This window comes from Phyllobates terribilis, unplaced genomic scaffold, assembly GCF_046119375.1.
Source record: "Phyllobates terribilis strain yellow unplaced genomic scaffold, ASM4611937v1 Scaffold_4__5_contigs__length_816908805, whole genome shotgun sequence".
Classification (NCBI taxonomy): domain Eukaryota; kingdom Metazoa; phylum Chordata; class Amphibia; order Anura; family Dendrobatidae; genus Phyllobates; species Phyllobates terribilis.
Genome location: NW_027362764.1, coordinates 739,139,997 through 739,159,545, shown reverse-complemented (window position 1 = coordinate 739,159,545; position 19,549 = coordinate 739,139,997). Strand labels below are relative to the sequence as shown.

The window sequence follows — 19,549 nt, the reverse complement described above, 5'->3', positions numbered from 1 at the left end:
CGCGATCAGGTTCCTAGTATCCTCAGCAGGCACAGCACTCGAGTCACAACTGTGAGGGATCCGGAGCTCTTTTACCGGTGCCCGGCTGGAGCACCTCTCAGGCCTCTGGATTTGGCCTGTCACGCGGGGTTTCTCACGACGCAGGGAGCACGTCTGCTCCTCTCTGCTGCTTGGCGCCAAAGACCCCTCAGGTTTGGCGCGCTGGCCTCTTATCTCTCTGAACTCCTTCCTGGAAGTCACCTGATCGGGTCCAGCCTCTGAATCTGCCCTCCCTGCAACTTCCTTTGTATATTTTGGTTCCGCTTTACTGTCTCTGGCCAGTAGATGGCAGTTTCGCTCCATCCTTGAAACGTCATGTTGAAGTTCTTTTACAAGCTTTTTTGCTCGTTCTACATTCCTCCCTCCTTTTTGCTCGCCAGTCCTCGGGCGAGTGGACTCCTCGCAGAATTGATGTCTCCTTCCAGGCAGTGCAAGCTCAGACAGGAGTTGGGCACACTCCTGCGTTTTCTGTTGGATTCGAGACCAGATAAACTCTTCCTGAGCATACCGGTTAGGGGGAATTCCGGCATTAGCCCGCTCAGTTCTGCGGGGCTCTTCTTGCGGTGGAGACTCCGGGAGATCCGAGGAATCAACTACTGGGGATTGCAAATCATTTCCTGACTCATTCTGACTTCCACTCGGGAGTGGCACCAACGGTTCTGACGGGCCCAACTGCATTGTGGCCCATCCTTCTTCATCCCCCAAGGTTCCTGTATGTGGCACTTCAGCCAACACATCTGAGGGCCCAGCCCTGTTACAGACTTCTGCTTCAGAGGAGCAAGGTCGCAACATATTACGGTGCAACACCCTGGATGTCGCGGCGTCATCCCCTTCGGGCCTAACCTCGTAGACGGGGTTGTCTGGGTGAACCTTCTTCACCACCCGATATGATATTGCCTCCCAACGATGGTCCAGCTTACTCCCAAATCGTTTAGCCCTCACCAGCACTCGGTCTCCTGGCTGAAGCGATCCACCTGTGGTCGGGGGCCGAACTGCATGCTCTACTTCCTGAAACTTCTGAGCAACCAGTCTTCTCACGGTATGGAGTCGACGCTGGTGTTCTCGAATCCAGGTACTTGGGCTACTGCCCGGACCGGGGTCTTCTGAGTCTAGCTCCAGTTCGGTGATTTCTCGGCCACTTCTTCCAAACAGCAACAAGTAGGGGGTGTAGCCGGTGGTTGCATGAACTCGATTATTATACACCCACACCAGCTCGGACACGAATTCGGGCCACTTCATCTTTTTGTCCGCTTCCAGTGTTCGCAACATTTGCAACAGGGTTCTGTTAAAGCGCTCGCATGCACCGTTCCCTTGCGGGTGGTAGGGCGTTGTCCGGGAACGGTCGATCCCATAGATGCGGTATAGCTCATCCATCACTCGTCCTTGGAAGCAGGCCCCCTGGTCAGAATGTATTCGCTTCGGGCACCCATAAATCCAGATGAAATCTTGACAGATGGCCTTGGCTGCGGCTTCTGCCGTCTGATCTTTAGTGGGCGTCACCACTGCAAACTTGGTGAAGTGATCAGTCATGACTAAACAGTGTCCATAACCGTTGTATGAAGTTCCTACCATCAAGTAGTCAATCATCAAGACTTCCAAGGGGGCAGAAGTTCGGATGGTCTGAATGGGAGCTCTTTGCTCCGGGGGCTTGTTCAACTCACACTGGCGACATGTTCGGCAGACCCCCTCAACTTCTTGTCGCAGTTGAGGCCAATACACCAGCCATTGCAACCACCGGAAGGTCTTTTCTACTCCGAAGTGAGCACCTCTTCTGTGAGCTTCTTGGGCTAGCTGTGTTACTAGCGCTCCTGGAACTACCACTTGCCAGGTAACATCAAACTCTCGAGGCAGCTGGATTCTTCGGCATAGCAAACCGTCCTTCAGGAGGAGCCTCTCCCACTGGCCTAGGATTTGTAGGGTAGTTGGAAGTGAAGCGGCTCTGGTTTCCTGGTTGGGTCTCTGATTAAGGGCGACCCATTCTCTCAACTTTGCTAGCTCTGGGTCGGATTGCTGCAGATGTATCCATTCGTCTCTTGAACGGCCCAGAATCTGAGTGGGCCTCGGCTCCCCTCTGGTCTCTTGGGCGTCGACCACAGCAGCGGCGAACTGGCTGAAATCCGGGATCTCGTCGCCTTCGAGCTCCTCATCTCTGTCCTTCTTCGGCCCCGCCTGAGTGACCTGGGACAGGGCATCTGCATGTGTGTTCAGGGCCTTGGACCGATAGGCGATTTTATACTGGAATTTGGAGATCCTTGCGACCCACCGCTGTTCTAACGCGCCCAGTTTGGCGTTCTCCAAGTGGGCCAAGGGGTTGTTATCTGTCCGCACTTGCACTTCTGACCCTGACAGGTACTCAGCAAACTTCTCGGTCATTGCCCACACCAGTGCCAGTAGCTCCAGCTTAAACGAACTGTAGTTGTCCGGATTCTTCTCCGTATCTCGGAGAGACCTGCTGGCATACGCGATCACTCGCTCTTTCCCTCCTTGTACTTGAGCCAGCACTGCTCCCAGCCCATGCAAGCTTCCATCAGTGTACAACATGAACGGCTGCGAAAAGTCAGCGTAGGCCAGAATCGGGGCATCTGTTAGCGCCATTTTCAATGCTCGGAATGCCTCTTCTTGTCGTGGGCCCCACTGAATGGGCTGCCGCTTGGCTCCCCCGGCTGTTCCTCTCAGCAATTCATTGAGCGGGTTCGCAATCTTAGCGAAGTCTTTAATGAATCTGCGGTAGTATCCAGCGAGCCCCAGGAATGCCCTTAGTTCCCTTAGATTGGCGGGCGTGGGCCACTTCTGCACGGCAGCTACTTTCTCCGCAGTGGGGTGCACCCCTGCACTGGACACAGTGTGCACCAGATATTCAATTTCTCGTTTGAAGAGACAACACTTACGAGGCTTAATTCTCAGGCCATGCCTTTGTAGCCGTTCTAACACTTGTTCCAATCGGCGGAGATGATCCTCAAACGTTGCGGAATAGATAATTATATCGTCCAGATATATTAAAGTGGCTTCAAAGTTGAGGTCCCCCAATCATCTCTCCATCAGCCGTTGGAAGGTTCTTGGCGCATTTGTTAGTCCGAACGGCATTCGATTGAACTCAAACAGGCCCATAGGGAGAACAAAAGCTGTCTTCGGACGATCCTTCTCAGCTACTGGGACCTGCCAATAGCCACTGGCCAGGTCGAGGGAGGAGAAGAATTTGGCGCTCCCTAGTGCAGATAGAGACTCTTCGATTCGGGGGAGTGGATAGGAGTCCCGCACTGTACAGGCATTCAGCTTCCGATAGTCTACGCAGAATCTCAGGGTACCGTCCTTCTTTCGGACCAGCACGATCGGAGCCGCCCAGGGGCTCTGGCTTTCACGGATCACACCGTTCCGCAACATGTGGGCCAACAGGTCTTTCACCTCCTGGTACATTTGAGGCGGGATCTGCCGATATCTCTCTCGGATGGAAGCAGTATTTCCGGTGGGTATTTCGTGCTGAATGTTTCGAGTGCACCCGAAATCATCTGCATCCTGTGCAAACACTCCCTGATATCGCTGTAGAAGTTGTTCAATCTGCCTTACTTGTCCAGCAGAAAACTCAGTCAGGTTAGCTTCCATTTCTTCCAGGAGGTGGCGTCCAGCCAACGGTTCTCTTCCATGTTCCTGGCTATTGAGAGACACCTCTAGGGTCCATGGTTTTCCTTCCACAGGTGCCAGCCCTATAGCGTCAGCTCTAGTAAGGGCCTCCGGCATTACGCACACTCGTGCCACCTCTTGTCGGGGCAACAACTGTAAACTGGTGCCACTTAAATTGATGCAGCGCACGGGTACTCGACCGTGCCGCACGGTGGCCAGAGTTCGAGCAATCAGGAGTCCAGAGGGCGCTTCTTCTCCCTCCATTGGTTCAACTTGAATGTCCACGCTCTCTAAGGACACATGTGCCAGCACCGGCAAAGTGAGTACAGTCTGTCCCACCGGCAGTGTCATTGTGGCTTCGGGCGGTATCGATACCTTACCAAGGTACTGGGAGGTAGTGGGCAACTTTTGAATCTGACTGACCCGCACAAGGTGCTGGAACACTCTCTTGTTAGCTGGGTCTCGAGTGGCGCGGGTCCAGTTGTTTTTGCTACAGCCCTCAGCCAGGAACTGTCCGACTTCTTTCAGCACATTCATGCCCAGGGTTACAATGGGCCCATCGCCTCCGGGCCCGGTGGTCAGTACAATCCCTTTTCGACCGAGGTCCTTTCCACATGCCCGCACGGACAACCATACTACTCCCGCTACTGGGATAGGTAGTTGATTAGCCGCCACCAGTTTGACAGTGGGTTCCCGGCAGGAACGAGCGACTTCAGGAAAGTGACTTTGGAAGTACGTCTCAGGCATAGTGGTCACTTGAGACCCGGTGTCCATCAAACAGCGGATCCGCTGCCCATTGAATTCAGCCCAGATAATGGGCCTCTCGGAGACAATGTCTTCAGAGCTCCCTCTTCTACTCTCTGAAGCTCGAGACCCCACGGTATGCTCCACAACCGTGGGGCATTTTAGTTTAACGGCTGTCCCCTCCTCCTCCTTTCTCGGTTGGGACAGTCTTTGGAGATATGCCCCCTACCTCCGCAGGTCCAGCACTCCAGTCCTCGTTCTGCCGATAGGTCGGGTACATGTCGTGCTGGGGCCGGATAGGAACATCTTTCTCGTTCTGGTCTCCGTCCGCGTTGAGCAGTATGGTCCGTCGGCAAGGGGGCAGTAGGAGTCTTCCTAATAGAATTCAGCTCACCCCGAATCTCTCGAATTTCCTGACGTATTTCCCGTACCCAATCAGGCTCTTGGTTGGTGAATCCAGGAGCAATTGCCTCATGACTTCTAACTGTGGCTTTGAGAACAGGAACTTCTCTCTCCAGGACTCTAGCTTCAGCCCCTACCTCCAGGAAGCCCATATCAGGGCTCAATCGCAGCCGTTCCTTCAGGATCTGCCTCAGGAAAGGGTCTTTCAAGCCAGCAATCAGTTGGTCACGCAACACTTCATCCAATGGTCCCAGTCCTCGGTTCCCATCTCGAGTTTTCTTAGTGATATGGGCCGTCACTTCCTGTAATGCATTAACATACTGATTTACTGTCTCATTTTCCCCTTGGACCCGCTGAAACAACTGTAAGCGCAAGTGTCCCAAATCTGTAGTGTCACCGTGCATGTCCTCTAGAATTTTTATCACTTTATCCATAGGTGTCACGGTCCCCAGGTGGGCGGTACATGACAGTCTGTCGGGCCTCTCCATCAAGGGTTAGGAGGGCCAGCTCCGCCTGGGCTAGAGGGTCAAGGGGATACATACGTAGCATACTTCTCAGTCTTTCTGCCCAGTCCCAAAGTGACATGCCATCCCCTGTAAACTTGGGAAGATGGCTGAGCATAGCCCCCAGGGGTATATGGCTCCGGCCGGACCCAGCCACAGACTGATCCGCCATCTCTGCGTCTGAATGTTGCATCCTGCCGACTACGCCAAATGTAATGCAGGTACCGGAATGCAACGCACAGAGACACAAGGCGAGAACAGTCAGAGATGTTTGTAAACAGTTTTATACAACAGGTATACTGAAACAAGGGATTAGCAACAAGGGTAATGAACAGTGGTTTGAAATATCAGAAAAATACGAAATTTCTCAAAGTAAGGCGCAGTCTCTTAAAATAAGGCGCAGTCTCTTAAAGTAAGGTGATGTCCTCAAGCATGAGAAGCACCACACAAGTTCTTTAACCGTGAATTTGGCCCTAGCGGGGGTCACCGGTTATTCCCGCTAGGCCGTGAGTCTCTTTCCGGATGAATTCAATTAAATCACGTTGTGCTACTTTAGCCCCAACCGTCCCCCTCCCAACCTGAGTACTTAAACCCAATTGTCCCCGGTACCGTGGGTGAGCAGTGGAAGTGACGGCCCTGCTCACATATGCAGCTCCTCTCTGCTTGGCTGTTGGGGGCAGTCTCTCGAGCCTTGGATAGGGGGGTCCAGGCCTCGTCTGTCGGCGGCCGAAGTCGGGTTCCGCGAACTCACTCAGCACCGCGATCAGGTTCCTAGTATTCTCAGCAGGCACAGCACTCGAGTCACAACTGTGAGGGATCCGGAGCTCTTTTACCGGTGCCCGGCTGGAGCACTTCTCAGGCCTCTGGATTTGGCCTGTCACGCGGGGTTTCTCAGGATGCAGGGAGCACCCTCAGGTTTGGCGCACTGGCCTCTTATCTCTCTGATCTCCTTCCTGGAAGTCACCTGATCGGGTCCAGCCTCTGAATCTGCCCTCCCTGCAACTTCCTTTGTATATTTTGGTTCCGCTTTACTGTCTCTGGCCAGTAGATGGCAGTCTCGCTCCATCCTTGAAACGTCTTGTTGAAGTTCTTTTACAAGCTTTTTTGCTCGTTCTACAACAACATGTAGCACAAAAGCCTGATTTAAACAATAGGTCATTTTCTGATGATGAGGATGACACATTCCTTTTAAGATGGACGTCTGACCTTCCTTGGGTAAAAAGATCAAACTTCTTTAAACAGAAGAACAAACGACATAGTATGTTGAATTAAAGTTACCTGCAATCTCTGCCACAATAAATACCAAGCAAATGGCTGCCGCAATGTAGAGTTTCTTTCGGGCCATGTTTTGCTCTTTCTGTCTGGCATCATACGCCTTAGTGTTATTGTTGTGGCAGTGGTACGGGGTAATGGACTCTTCATCTTGATGTTTCTCCTTATTACAGTTTCTTTGTTCCCCACTGGAAGGAAAAAGCATCAACTGTAAAAGACTGCAGGAACGAAGGGGCACTTAAAGGAATAATCGGTGCTCCGGTAAGGTCACATCAGTATATGTGGCAATGTGCAAAGCAACAAGGTAAGGGAGGGCGTCAGCTTTTTATAAGCTACCTACATATATACCGCATTTGATAGCCTCAAGTATGTGTTTTATTTTCACTTCTATTTTAAATAACCATTTGTAAGAACATTAGCACCGGCACATAAGTACCAGCCTGCATCAGCACCTAACAAAGGATTTCTTACTTTGAAGGATGTAGTATATGTTCACACAACACCTTTTAGACGTGTTTTTCCTTTAGCATCTTGGAGTATAGTACGTGGGCCAAGGACAGTACCGAACGCATTGCAAGACTGCAATCCTCATCCTTACTCCCTCAAAAGTTTAGGTAAGTGAAACAAGATAGCCGCTTCAAAAAAACCTAGAGACTAGGGATGAGCGAACCCGTGGAAGTTCAGGTTCTGGTACCCGACCCAAACTTTATTCCAAAGTTCGGTTCGGGTACAAGAACTGTACCCGAACTTGAACCAGAACCCAAGCTCCATTGAAACAGTGGGGACCCAAACTTTTCAGCTAGGAAAATATTCTCTCTCCTCCCGGACTTCCCCTGGAACTCCGAACGTTGCAACGGACTTCCGAGAAAAGTCCATGTTCGGCATTTAGCACCAGACACTAAGGCTATGTTCACACTAGGCATTTTTAAGCATTTTATTTTCTGCAGCAAAACTTGATCTCTTGGCAGGAAATAAGCTGCGTCAAAATCGCTGGTTTTGGTGCATTTTTTGGTACGTTTTTTATTGCATTTTTGGTGCGTTTTTCAGGATCCCAAAGTTCAGCTTTGCTTCCAGCATAGAAGCATGAACACAGGTCACCAATGCAAGACATATGTGAAACCATATTAACCAGAATTACAAATGTAACAGTGGGGGAGGTGAATTGTTCAGGAATAGTTTTTCTAAGACATTGGCAGTGCATTGAGTTTGTAGGACACTATTTATTTTCACACTATGGTCTGCCATTGAGATGCTCAGAGATTGTTAAGTTTCACACCTAGCTCAGCCAATGTTTAGATTGTACTCATCACTAATTTAATTTAACTGTCCTAATCCAAACTGCCATCTCAGGTGACCAAGATAAGATGGTAAAATCACAAAAATAGATGAGTTTCACATACTGTTGTACTTGCTTTTTTCACTAAAAACCTGATAGCTAAGTTCACATTAGGCGTTTTTTCAGCGGTTTTTCACCACCCTTTACTTTCAATAAGTGAAAAACACTGAAAAAACTCTGAAAGAAGTGACATGCTCTATTGTGCAAAAAAACATGGAAAGCACAAAATATTGATGGCACAACAGCCAAGGGTGTGTATGAGATTTCTGAAATCTCATAGACTTTGCTGGTAGTGTAAAGCGCAGCTGAAAATTTGCATAAAAATGGCATAAAAAAACGCAGAAAAAGCACCCCGTGTGAACATGGTTTAACTGTCCAGTACAAACCCCAAACTTTTAGGTTTGGGTTCGCTCATCTCTAATAGAGACTAATTTACCATTGCTTTGTGCATGTTTTCGTCTAGTTTTGTGTGTTCTGTACTTGTTTTTGTTTGCCCCATATTCAACTTCTCATTTGCGTCTTTTTTTAAAGTCACTTTTTTATGTGAGTGTTTATTTTTTATTTGTCTTTTTTTGTTAGTTTGCCATCTGGGTTTAGACTTTCCAGATGTTTTTGGATGATCCATTAATTGCAACTTTTCAAAAAGTCACTTTTCCCCTCCCTGGAATGATTTTATGTGCACCAGAATTTCCTGCTGGCCTCTCCCCCCCCCACAATTTTGCAACATTTTCTGAAAGGTGCACATTTTTGCTCTAAAAAGTCACAAAACAGATCAAAGGCAAAAATGAAGATGATTTTTGACTTTGTGCAAAATTGATGAACCACATACAACATTTTGAAAAAATGGCAACAAATATCACAAAACAAAAAAGAAAACTCATAGAGCATTGAAGGTCCAGTTGTCAGCATTAACAAATATCTCATTGTAAAAAGGAAAGAACAGACACTTCTGCATATAATTTTTGTATGAGTGGTTTCAAATCCTTTCCTTTTTGGTCTCTCATGCAAATGTACTATTAGGACCCCATTTACTTTTGTACTTTTGTGCCTTTTGCTGCTTAATTTTTGGTGTTGTTGACTGTTTTCCATTTATTTCCTATTCTTTTAATTTGGCCTTTTTTCAAGTTTTTTTACGTTCACCATTGTGGATGGGGTTTGGAGTTTCCAGATTTTTTCAACTGAATAATAAAATTGCAACTTTTTAAAAAGCACTAAATCTTTTCTCAAATGTACTCCAGTCCCCTCCCGAGTGATAATATATATGTCTGATAGTTTTTGCTCAAAATTTTGCAACGTTTTAGTGGAATATGCAACTTTTTTATGCTAAGTAAGAAGTCACAAAAAAAAAAGATAAAAATGAAGAACATTTATTATTATGGGCAAAATTTATGAACTAAGTGCAACATTTTCAAAAATTTGGCACAAATAACTTTAACTAATACCACAAGACAAAAAAAAAGTAAAGGGGGTTAAAAAAAAATCTGCAAATAATAAATCAGGCCCTTAATGCTTATTTGGGAGGAAAACCTGACATATTTGGGCAATATTAACATGGCAACCTTATATTGCATATTTAATTACATCTTAAAGAGGCTGCCCATAAGGACTGTTAAATAGGATCATCATATAAATTATACAAAGGGGAAAGAGAGCTAGGCTCAGGATAGATGATACCGTCACAAATCGTAATAAATAGCATAGATTTTAATAGAACAATTATATAAAACGATACAAAAATGGGGGTGAAAGTACATACGTGAAAAACTCACAATGAATTAAAATAGCACGCACAATGGGAAAAAGGGCTCCATATAAAACATAGTAACCATGGTATATATAACCTCTTAGGGTAAATTGGAATGACAATATCTAATGTATATATATCATTTATGGAGACCACATAGAGAGTGTAAATCAATTATAATCCTTCTCAAAGGGAAGCTATTGCTTCCATAGCAATTACCTGAGATAACTGATCACGTGCGTGCCAACCCCGACGCGCGTTTCGGCAATGCGCCTTTGTCAAGGGGGTTAAAAAAATCTGCAAATAATAAATCAGGCCCTAAATGCTTATTTATATATCCACATCGTTCTATCAAGGAGTTGCACAATCTAGACAAAAAAAACCTTCTCTAAGGTTATGGGCACACTGAGTTTTTGACAAGTTTTTGTAGCAGAAACTCTCCAAATCCTCTTCATATCAACCCAAAACTCCTTAAAAACATAGGTTTTTGCTTAGTTTGTGCTCCAAAACTCAAAAAGACTCCATGTTCACATACTCTTAAAAAATGATAACGGGATATTCAAAAATACCCAACACCCCATCAGGGTGAAGAGTGGACTATTTAAAGTTCACGTAAATGTATACTCTCCTAGGTAGGTTTGTGCATTTTCTGTGAACTTAAACCTGAACTACAGTTGATTTTTCTTGGTTTGGACTCCCTTCTCCCCATGAGCTGTTTTTCCTGACCACAGTTACTGGAACCTTGGCACGTCTGACACCTCTCACATTGTACTTCATTGATATTACATTCCTCCTAGCTCTGTCTGATCTCCACTGCCAGACCTTTAGTTGGGACGTTTATATATTTATGTTTATTCTCCAGTTACTGCACTCTTGAGAAAGCCTCCGAGCGAAACATATGACGAAGTCCTGGGTTTTTCATGCTTATGTTGTTCTTTTTATGGTATGTTTATTATTGGATAGCAGCTAAGACTCGTTTCACTATATTTAATTATTTATCCGTGTGTTCCATAACCTATTTATTACTTGTATTTATATGCTAAGAGGTTATTTTTTGCTATGTGGTATATATGCAATCTTAGAGAATACAACACTATTTTTATTATCCCCACTCATTTTAATATGTTTTTAATCTATATGTATTAATAAAATTATACTTTTTTACTACAAGCTTTATTGAATTTTCTTTGTGGTCATTCACCTTTCTAGTAGGTTATTTATACTTGATTACCGTGTAACTGACTACTGGCCTTCTTGACTATGCTACTGAAATTCCATCTTTCTATGCTACCCAGTGGTGTTGCTAGTGCCAAAAATCCAACGGGATAGTGTGGCACCCCTGAGGGTTCAGTCGCCACAGGGGTACTGCACCTCAGATAGAGGTGTGGTATCTCCTCTTCCAGGTGAGGATGGAGCATCACTCAGGACCCCACTTCACACTCAACACTACACCACTCCTGTCCTGTAGGGGGTCTAAATGCACCAGGGTGCTGCCCCGGCCCGGGATAGAGGAGATGGGGAGGAAACAAAGATAGGTGGAAGCAAGTAGTGGGTGAGTGTGGAGGAAACACTTACAGGAAGCACTTATAGAATAATATATAACACATGGCCATCTTTAGTTCAAGGTCTTTTGATTGTGGTCTTCTGTTAGGGACCAGCAAGAGTCTGTAGCTGGCTGAAGATTCACGGTCCTCGTTCTCTGGCCTTGAGATGAGGAGCGGGTCAGAGTTAACCAGTGTCTCTACCCGGTCAGGGTCCTGTTCTGAGAAGGCCTTAGAGGGGAGCAGAGGAGATAGGCTCCACAGGCAAAAGGATCCCAGGGGGATACGGACGGAGCGGAGTCGCCACCTGTATTCTTCACTCTGGCTTAGCCAGAGGGATTCCTGCTGCAAGAGGGGTGACCGGCCCCCGATATCTGACTGTGTACTTCACGTCACTGTTGGAAAAGCCCGGCGGCTTAGTGGATCCCAGGGAGGAACACAAGCGGGAGGAGATAAGAAGGAGAGGAACACACCAGCGGGATCTTGACAGGTGCTCCTGATCTACCTGGGAAGTGCTGAACCCCCTACCCGGTGGCCGCAGTACACAGTGTGAAGCAGAAAGAAGCTTTGCGGCTGAAAGTTCATCTAAAGTGAGTAAAGACCCGGATGACTTCATTCACTGCCTCCGCTTGTTTATTCCTGCGCGGCACTGCACCCAACATTCCTCCATACTGATCGTGTATGAAACACTGCCCTGAGGCCTACTCCGCCTGTGGGGAGTAGTACCAACCAAGCTGCCGGAACACCAGCCTCAGAGGACTGTTGCAGCGCTGGTGGCCTTCAACAGAAACCACAGGTGGCGTAGTCAAACAACCACTTGTGGTGCAGCTGAGGGTTCGACCGCCACAGAGATGCTGCACCTCTTCTATGGGGTGTGGCATCCCTCCTTCGAGGTAAGAACGGTGCAATGGTCAGGACCCCACCTCCACATCCAACACCACACTTCTCCCACCAGAGGGGGCTAATAGGCACTAATGTGCTGCCCCTACTGGGAAAATGGGAGACTGGGGAACCAAGAGATAGGGGGAACCAAGTAGTGGGTGAGGGTGGAGGACTCACATTTAGTTACACTTAATATTTTATATTTACTAAACAGCCATCTTGGGCTCATGGTTCTTTGATTGTGATCTCCATCCCTGAACGTGGCTTCTGGGTGAACCTGCAGCGGATGGAGACACGGCCCTCGTATTCTGGCCTTGGGTCGAGGGGCAGGTTGGAGCTAACGTATGTCTCAACCCGGTCAAGGACCATACCCAAGAAGGCCTAGAGCTTAGGAGTCTAGCTCCTTCACAAAAGGATCCCAGGGGGATGCAGACAGAGCGGTATACGCCACCTGTCCTCGCTGTTCTGGCCTAGTCAGAGGGATTCCGGCTGCAAGAGGGGTACCGGCCCCTGACACCTGACTTTGCTACTCTACGTCCTAGTCAGGGAAGCCCGGCATGCCCAGAGGATCCCACCGGGTAACGTAAGAAGCGGAGCTGCCACCCGTACCCTTTTTCTGAGCGTAGTCCAGAGGGAGACCCGGCCTATCTACACATACAAACAGGAGAGGACTCAGCCTGAAGTCTAGGAACACTCTGGTACGGGGTCCTGATTAAGCACTTGAACCACTCGGAGGTTGTCGGACCCCCGTGCCTGGTGACCGCAGAACTCCGTGAGGAGCAGGGAGAAGCCTTGCAGCTGTACTCTCCACCGTGAGTAAAAAAAACCTGGAAGTCGACCCCTATGGCCTCCGGACTCTTTATTTCTGCACTGCACCACACCGCGCAGCACCAGACCTCCTACACTACAACTCCCTCCATCCTCGTCTCTGCCCTGAGGCCCTGCTCCGCCTGTGGGGAGTAGTGTCAACGACGGCTGCCACAGCATCACGCCTCGGAGGACTGCAGCAGCGCTGGTGGCCTTCACCAGGTACCACAGGTGGCGTAGTCGATAGCAACCACTCAACCCTGATAGCCCGTACCACCATTTTTTAATGTGACGGCCCTGGACACGGAACGGGTCCAGGCCATGGCTACAACCCCACCAAATATCTGACCCGGCTCCGAGTAATCCCCTCATCTTCCCAGGGTAGGGCTGTGAGTGTCACACACTCATCCCAAAAAGCCCATTTTCTTTTTAGGTGACAGCCCTGGGCACGGAACGGGCCAAGGCCACGACTGCATCCCCGCGACATCTGCAAGGCTCGGCTCCGAGTACCCCACTGCTCAGGGAGGGCGAGTCACTCTACTGGCATAGTCGGCAGGATTGCGTGCCCGCAGCAACGGAAGAAGATAATCCCCATTGCCACAGGGTACTGTGCGCCTTTCACAAAAAAAAGACTGTCGTTACACACTCAATGTGGCGCCTGCCCAAGAAGAACGGACGCCATTATGCGCAAAAACAACAGCAACCCAAGACCTCCCATTGTGGTCCTGGCTCCCCAATGGCACCAAAAGTGCAGACCACCCCCTCCAGCAGAGACTGTCCGCATAGTAGTGTCCGTCAAGACGGATGGGACGTCCCAAGGAGTGCCCGTCAGCCAGCCGCCCTGGAGCCGCCCCAAAAGAAGGAAGAGAAACAGACTGCACCCAGCAGCAGAGATGGACGCAGCCAAGGAGAAGCTCTCCGTCGCTGGCCCACCAGCTGCTACCTCCCTCACTATGGAGGGAATCCTCTTGACCGTGGAGGAGGCCTACTTCCTCCGCGGTGAAACGCAGGATCTGACCCGGAGGGTCGAAGATGCCCAACGACTGGCTGCCGCAGAATGGAGGGAAGAGGTGCTGCGAAAGATCCAGGCCCGCCGCCAGAGCTCGTCGCGCATGACCATTGCGGCCTCAGCCCCGGCGGAGGAAGCCCAGGAGGCCCTGTGCAGCCCAAGAAGTGGTAAGGCTGAAACCCCTATCCCGGGCGCGAGACGCACCAAAGCCTTCCTAGATCTCCTGCCGTCACCCCCGTCCCCGGTCGCCATCGTTTGGGATAAGCTCCTAGCTCCGGAGGCCGAGGCCCAAGCCACCACCACCCCCGGGAGCCTGCTATGCCTCCCGACTCCCGATACAGAAGACCCTGCAATTTCCTGAGTGTACACCTGCCCCAACCCGGACTGGTCCGCACCAATAAAGGGCCCGCAGCAGCCCCTGTTATTGCCGCTGCCCGCACCTCCGGTCACCTGCTCGGTGGCCGAAGAGTTTGCCTGGGACAACCGGGGGGAGGGCGACCTGATGGGCTTCCCCCGGGAAACCCAGTCCGAAGTGCGGAGGCGGGAGGAGACTTGCCGTTAGGAGCTCCTCCAGCTCAAGAAGGAGCGGCGAGAGAAGAGGATTCGCTGTGAGCGCCTGGAGGTGCGCGCCAAGGCTGCCAAAACACAGGCCCGTCAGGCGGAGGTCACCCATCCAAGCCCCTGGGAAGAAGGCCTTATTGTGCGCTTCCACCAGGAGACAGGATGGGGCTTTATCCGTAGCCCACAGTTCAACCGGGACGTCTTTGTCAACCGGCGGGACGTCGAGCCGCGGTTGGGGCAGGGCCACCCTGGCCGGAACCTCTACCTGGGTGATCAAGTGTCCTACACCCGCCACCACGGGGAGCATGGGTGGTATGCCCTGGATGTCCACAGGGTATTCAAGGAAGATGCCCCCACTCACCTAGCTACAGAGGACCGGTCAGGCTCCGTTGGAAAGAATGAGCCATTTCTCCGGTGGGGATACCACTGTTGAGCAGCCCCGGGAGATGCACCTCCCAGATGTTTGAACTTTTATTTGTTTTTTAAGTTCTCTGTTGCACCCGGTTCATTTGAAAAAAACATTTGTCCCTGCGGACACTGAGCATGAGACAGACTAACGTTGTAAAAAGTTTGCACCTATTTAGGAGCCCCGTATTGGTTTTATGCAAAACCACCTCTACCTCTGACCTCAGAAGCAAAACTTGTCTGGTTGTGGCTCTACTGGAGGTCCAATTCGGGATCTCCATGTCCTGCAGCCACCCCAGGGCGTTGAGGGTTTTGGGCAGGTCCCTCATGCTGCTGAACTAGCACTTTTTACAGTATTCCCTACCGTATTTTCTACAGTATTTTCTACTGGAATAATGTCTCTTTAATGTTTTGTATATTTATACTATATATATATATCCTGTAATGTTAAAGTTTCTGAGCCTCCCATAAAGGGAATATTGTTTCTTGGTATAAAAGCATTTAAAAATTTTGAATGTCTGTACCAATACTTTGTTCTATTGCAGCCCGCGGACTTGCTGTATTTCACCAGGGGGGAATGTGGCGCCCCTGAGGGTTCAGTCGCCACAGGGGTACTGCACCTCAGATAGAGGTGTGGTATCTCCTCTTCCAGGTAAGGATGGAGCATCACTCAGGACTAGAGATGAGCGGTGTTCGACTAGAACTGTTCGCCAATCTCAAATTCGAGCTGTTTTGGGCGGTGTTCGAGTTGTTCGACGAACCCGAACGATTTGCAAAAAATTCGGCTGTTCGAGGTTATGTTCGATAACTGTTCGTGCACCAAAAGCTTGTCCTGCATGTCTGGCGCTATTTAGAGCACCAATCATGCAGGGATTGTCTGTCACTCACTGTAATGCCACAGCCATGGTGGTTGTGGCATTACAGTGATTGCCCAAATGGATGGGAACAGTGTCAACAGTGAAACATGAAAAGCCGGCAATTCAGCAGCGGCATACACCGGTACCCGACAATTTAGAACCGAAAGAATAGAGCTTCACACATAGATTAGATAGATATAAACATGTCAGCCACATATATACGAAGTACAGTGAAAGTGCTGCTTACTGTACTTGTCATTTAGCGTAAAGGATTTATCAAAAAAAATAATAGTGTTTTCATGCACCGTCTCTTTAAAAAAGCCGGCCGGCAATTCAGCAGCGGTACCCGACAATTTATAACAGACAGAATAGAGCATCACACATAGATTAGATAGATAGAAACATGTCAGTCACATATATATGAAGTACAGTGATAGTGTTGGTTACTGTACTTGTCATTTAGTATTAAAATAAAGGATTTATTATTAAAAAAAATGGCGTGGGGTTCCCCTTAATTTTAGGCTCTAGCGGAGGTTAAGCAGACGGCTGGGGCAGATGTTTGAAGCCTGGGAAGGGGGTAATACCCACGGAGCTTCCCAGGCTACTAATATCAGCCCCCAGCTGAATACATAGCCTTTACTAGCTATTAAAATGGGGGACCCCCCAAAAAAAATGACATGGGGTCCCCCCTAATTTAATAGCTAGCAAAGGCTAGGCAGACAGCTGGGGGCTGATATTAATAGCCCAGGAAGGGAGCCATGAATATTGGCCCCCTCCCAGGCTAGAAACACCAGCCGTCAGCCGCCCCAGAAATGGCGCATCCATAGGATGCGCCAATTCTGGCACTTAGCCTCGCTCTTCCACGCTGCCCTGGTGCGGTGGCAGGGGGTAATAGGGTTGGGGTTGATGTCAGCTTATAATGCCAGCTGACATCAAGCCCAGGTTAGTAATGGAGAGGCGTCTATAAGACACCCCCATTACTAACCCCATAGTCAAAGTTAAAAAAAACACAAACACCCAGAATAAAGTCCTTTAATTGAAATAAAGACACAATCCTTTATTGTTCTAAATTAAACCATACTTACCGTCACGCCCATTCCAGCTGAAGCCAACGATCTCCTGCAATAAAAGAAAAATAATAAAGCAACCTCATCCTTACCTTTCCATGGTTCCCACGACAGCTTCAGCTCTGCTACATCGAGATGACAGGCTGGACCGCAGCAGAACGCTGCCATCCAGCCTCTCATCCCGCAGACACTGAGAAGCGCAGGCTTACTTGCGCTGCTCAGCGTCTCTCTGTGACGACATCCAGATGAGCCGAGTTCATGTCCAATGAACTCAGCTCACCTCCTGCACGTCACTGACAGCGTGGGAGAATTCTCCTGCACTCAGTGCTTCAGCGTGAGAATTCTCCCGCTGAAGCGCTGAGTGCAGGAGAATTTTCCCACGCTGTCAGTGACGTGCATAAGGTGAGCTCATGTCCAATGAACTCAGCTCACCTCCTGCACGTCACTGACAGCGTGGGAGAATTCTCCTGCACTCAGCGCTTCAGTGTGAGAATTCTCCCACGCTGAAGCGGTGAGTGCAGGAGAATTTTCCCACGCTGTCAGTGACGTGCATGAGGTGAGCCGAGTTCATTGGACATTAACTCGGCTCATCTGGATGCCCTCACAGAGAGACACTGTGGAGCGCAAGCAAGCCTGCGCTTCTCAGTGTCTGCGGGATGACAGGCAGGATGGCAGCGTTCTGCTGCGGTCCAGCCTGTCATCTCGATGTAGCAGAGCTGAAGCTGTCATGGGAACCATGGAAAGGTAAGGATGATGTTGCTTTATTATTTTTCTTTTATTTCAGGAGATCGTTGGCTTCAGCTGGAATGGGCGTGATGGTAAGTATGGTTTAATTTAGAACAATAAAGAATTGTGTGTTTATTTCAATTAAAGGACTTTTTTCTGGGTGTTGTGTTTTTTTTAAATACTTTACTAGAAATTCATGGTGGTCATGTCTAATATTGGCGTGACCCCATGAATTTCGGGCTTAGGGCCAGCTGATAATGCCAAGCTGGCCCTAACCCCTTTATTACCCAGTGAGCCACCGCATCAGGGCCCTGGATGAGTTGGGTACAGCGCCAGAAGATGGCGCTTCTATGAACGCGCCATTTTCCGGGGTGGCTGCGGACTGCAATTTGCAGCGGGGGTGGCCCAGAAAGCTTGGGCCTCCCTGCGCTGCGGATTCCAGCCCCCAGCTGCCTAGTTGTACCTGGCTGGACACAAAAACAGGGCGAAGCCCCACGTCAATTTTCTTTAAATTATTTCATGAAATAATTAAGAAAAAAAGGGCTTCCCTATATTGTTGTGTCCGGCCAGGTACAAATAGGCAGCTGGTGGTTGGGGGCAGCCCGTTCCTGCCTGCTGTACCTGACTGGACACAAATATAGTGCGAAGCCCCACGTCAATTTTTTTTAAATTATTTCATGAAATAATTAAGAAAAAAGGGCTTCCCTATATTGTTGTGTCCGGCCAGGTACAAATAGGCAGCTGGTGGATGGGGGCAGCCCGTTCCTGCCTGCTGTACCTGGCTGGACACAAATATAGTGCGAAGCCCCACGTCAATTTTTTTTAAATTATTTCATGAATTTCCTGAAATAATTTAAAAAAATTGAAGTGGGGCTTCGCACTATATTTGTGTCCAGCCAGGTACAGCAGGCAGGAACGGGCTGCCCCCATCCACCAGCTGCCTATTTGTACCTGGCCGGACACAACAATATAGGGAAGCCCTTTTTTTCTTAATTATTTCATGAATTTCATGAAATAATTAAAAAAAATTGAAGTGGGGCTTCGCACTATATTTGTGTCCAGCCAGGTACAGCAGGCAGGAACGGGCTGCCCCCATCCACCAGCTGCCTATTTGCACCTGGCCGGACACAACAATATAGGGAAGCCCTTTTTTTCTTAATTATTTCATGAATTTCATGAAATAATTAAAAAAAATTGAAGTGGGGCTTCGCACTATATTTGTGTCCAGCCAGGTACAGCAGGCAGGAACGGGCTGCCCCCAACCACCAGCTGCCTATTTGTACCTGGCCGGACACAACAATATAGGGAAGCCCTTTTTTTCTTAATTATTTCATGAATTTCATGAAATAATTAAAAAAAATTGAAGTGGGGCTTCGCACTATATTTGTGTCCAGCCAGGTACAGCAGGCAGGAACGGGCTGCCCCCATCCACCAGCTGCCTATTTGCACCTGGCCGGACACAACAATATAGGGAAGCCCTTTTTTTCTTAATTATTTCATGAATTTCATGAAATAATTAAAAAAAATTGAAGTGGGGCTTCGCACTATATTTGTGTCCAGCCAGGTACAGCAGGCAGGAACGGGCTGCCCCCAACCACCAGCTGCCTATTTGTACCTGGCCGGACACAACAATATAGGGAAGGCCTTTTTTTCTTAATTATTTCATGAATTTCATGAAATAATTAAAAAAAAAGTACGTGGGGCTTCGCCCTATTTTTGTGTCCAGCCAGGTACAACTAGGCAGCTGGGGGCTGGAATCTGCAGCGCAGGGAGGCCCAAGCTTTCTGGGCCCCCCCCAGCTACAAATTGCAGTCCGCAGCCACCCCGGAAAATGGCGCGTTCATAGAAGCGCCATCTTCTGGCGCTGTACCCAACTCATCCAGGGCCCTGGTGCGGTGGCTCACTGGGTAATAAAGGGGTTAGGGCCAGCTTGGTATTATCAGCTGGCCCCAAGCCCAAAATTCATGGGGTCACGCCAGTATTAGACATGACCGCCATGAATTTCTAGTAAAGTATTTAAAAAAAACACAACACCC

The 19,549-nt window shown here is 48.8% G+C and overlaps 1 protein-coding gene across 1 annotated transcript in view; it reads right to left on the bottom strand.

Moving 5' to 3' along the window:
- SLC30A8 (solute carrier family 30 member 8) overlaps positions 1–19,549 on the bottom strand; it is a 101,305-nt gene that overhangs the window by 61,462 nt on the left and 20,294 nt on the right. The window contains exon 2 of the mRNA XM_073676792.1: positions 6,585–6,766. Coding sequence (XP_073532893.1) covers positions 6,585–6,766 — 182 coding nt within the window. The remainder of the gene's footprint in view (positions 1–6,584; positions 6,767–19,549) is intronic.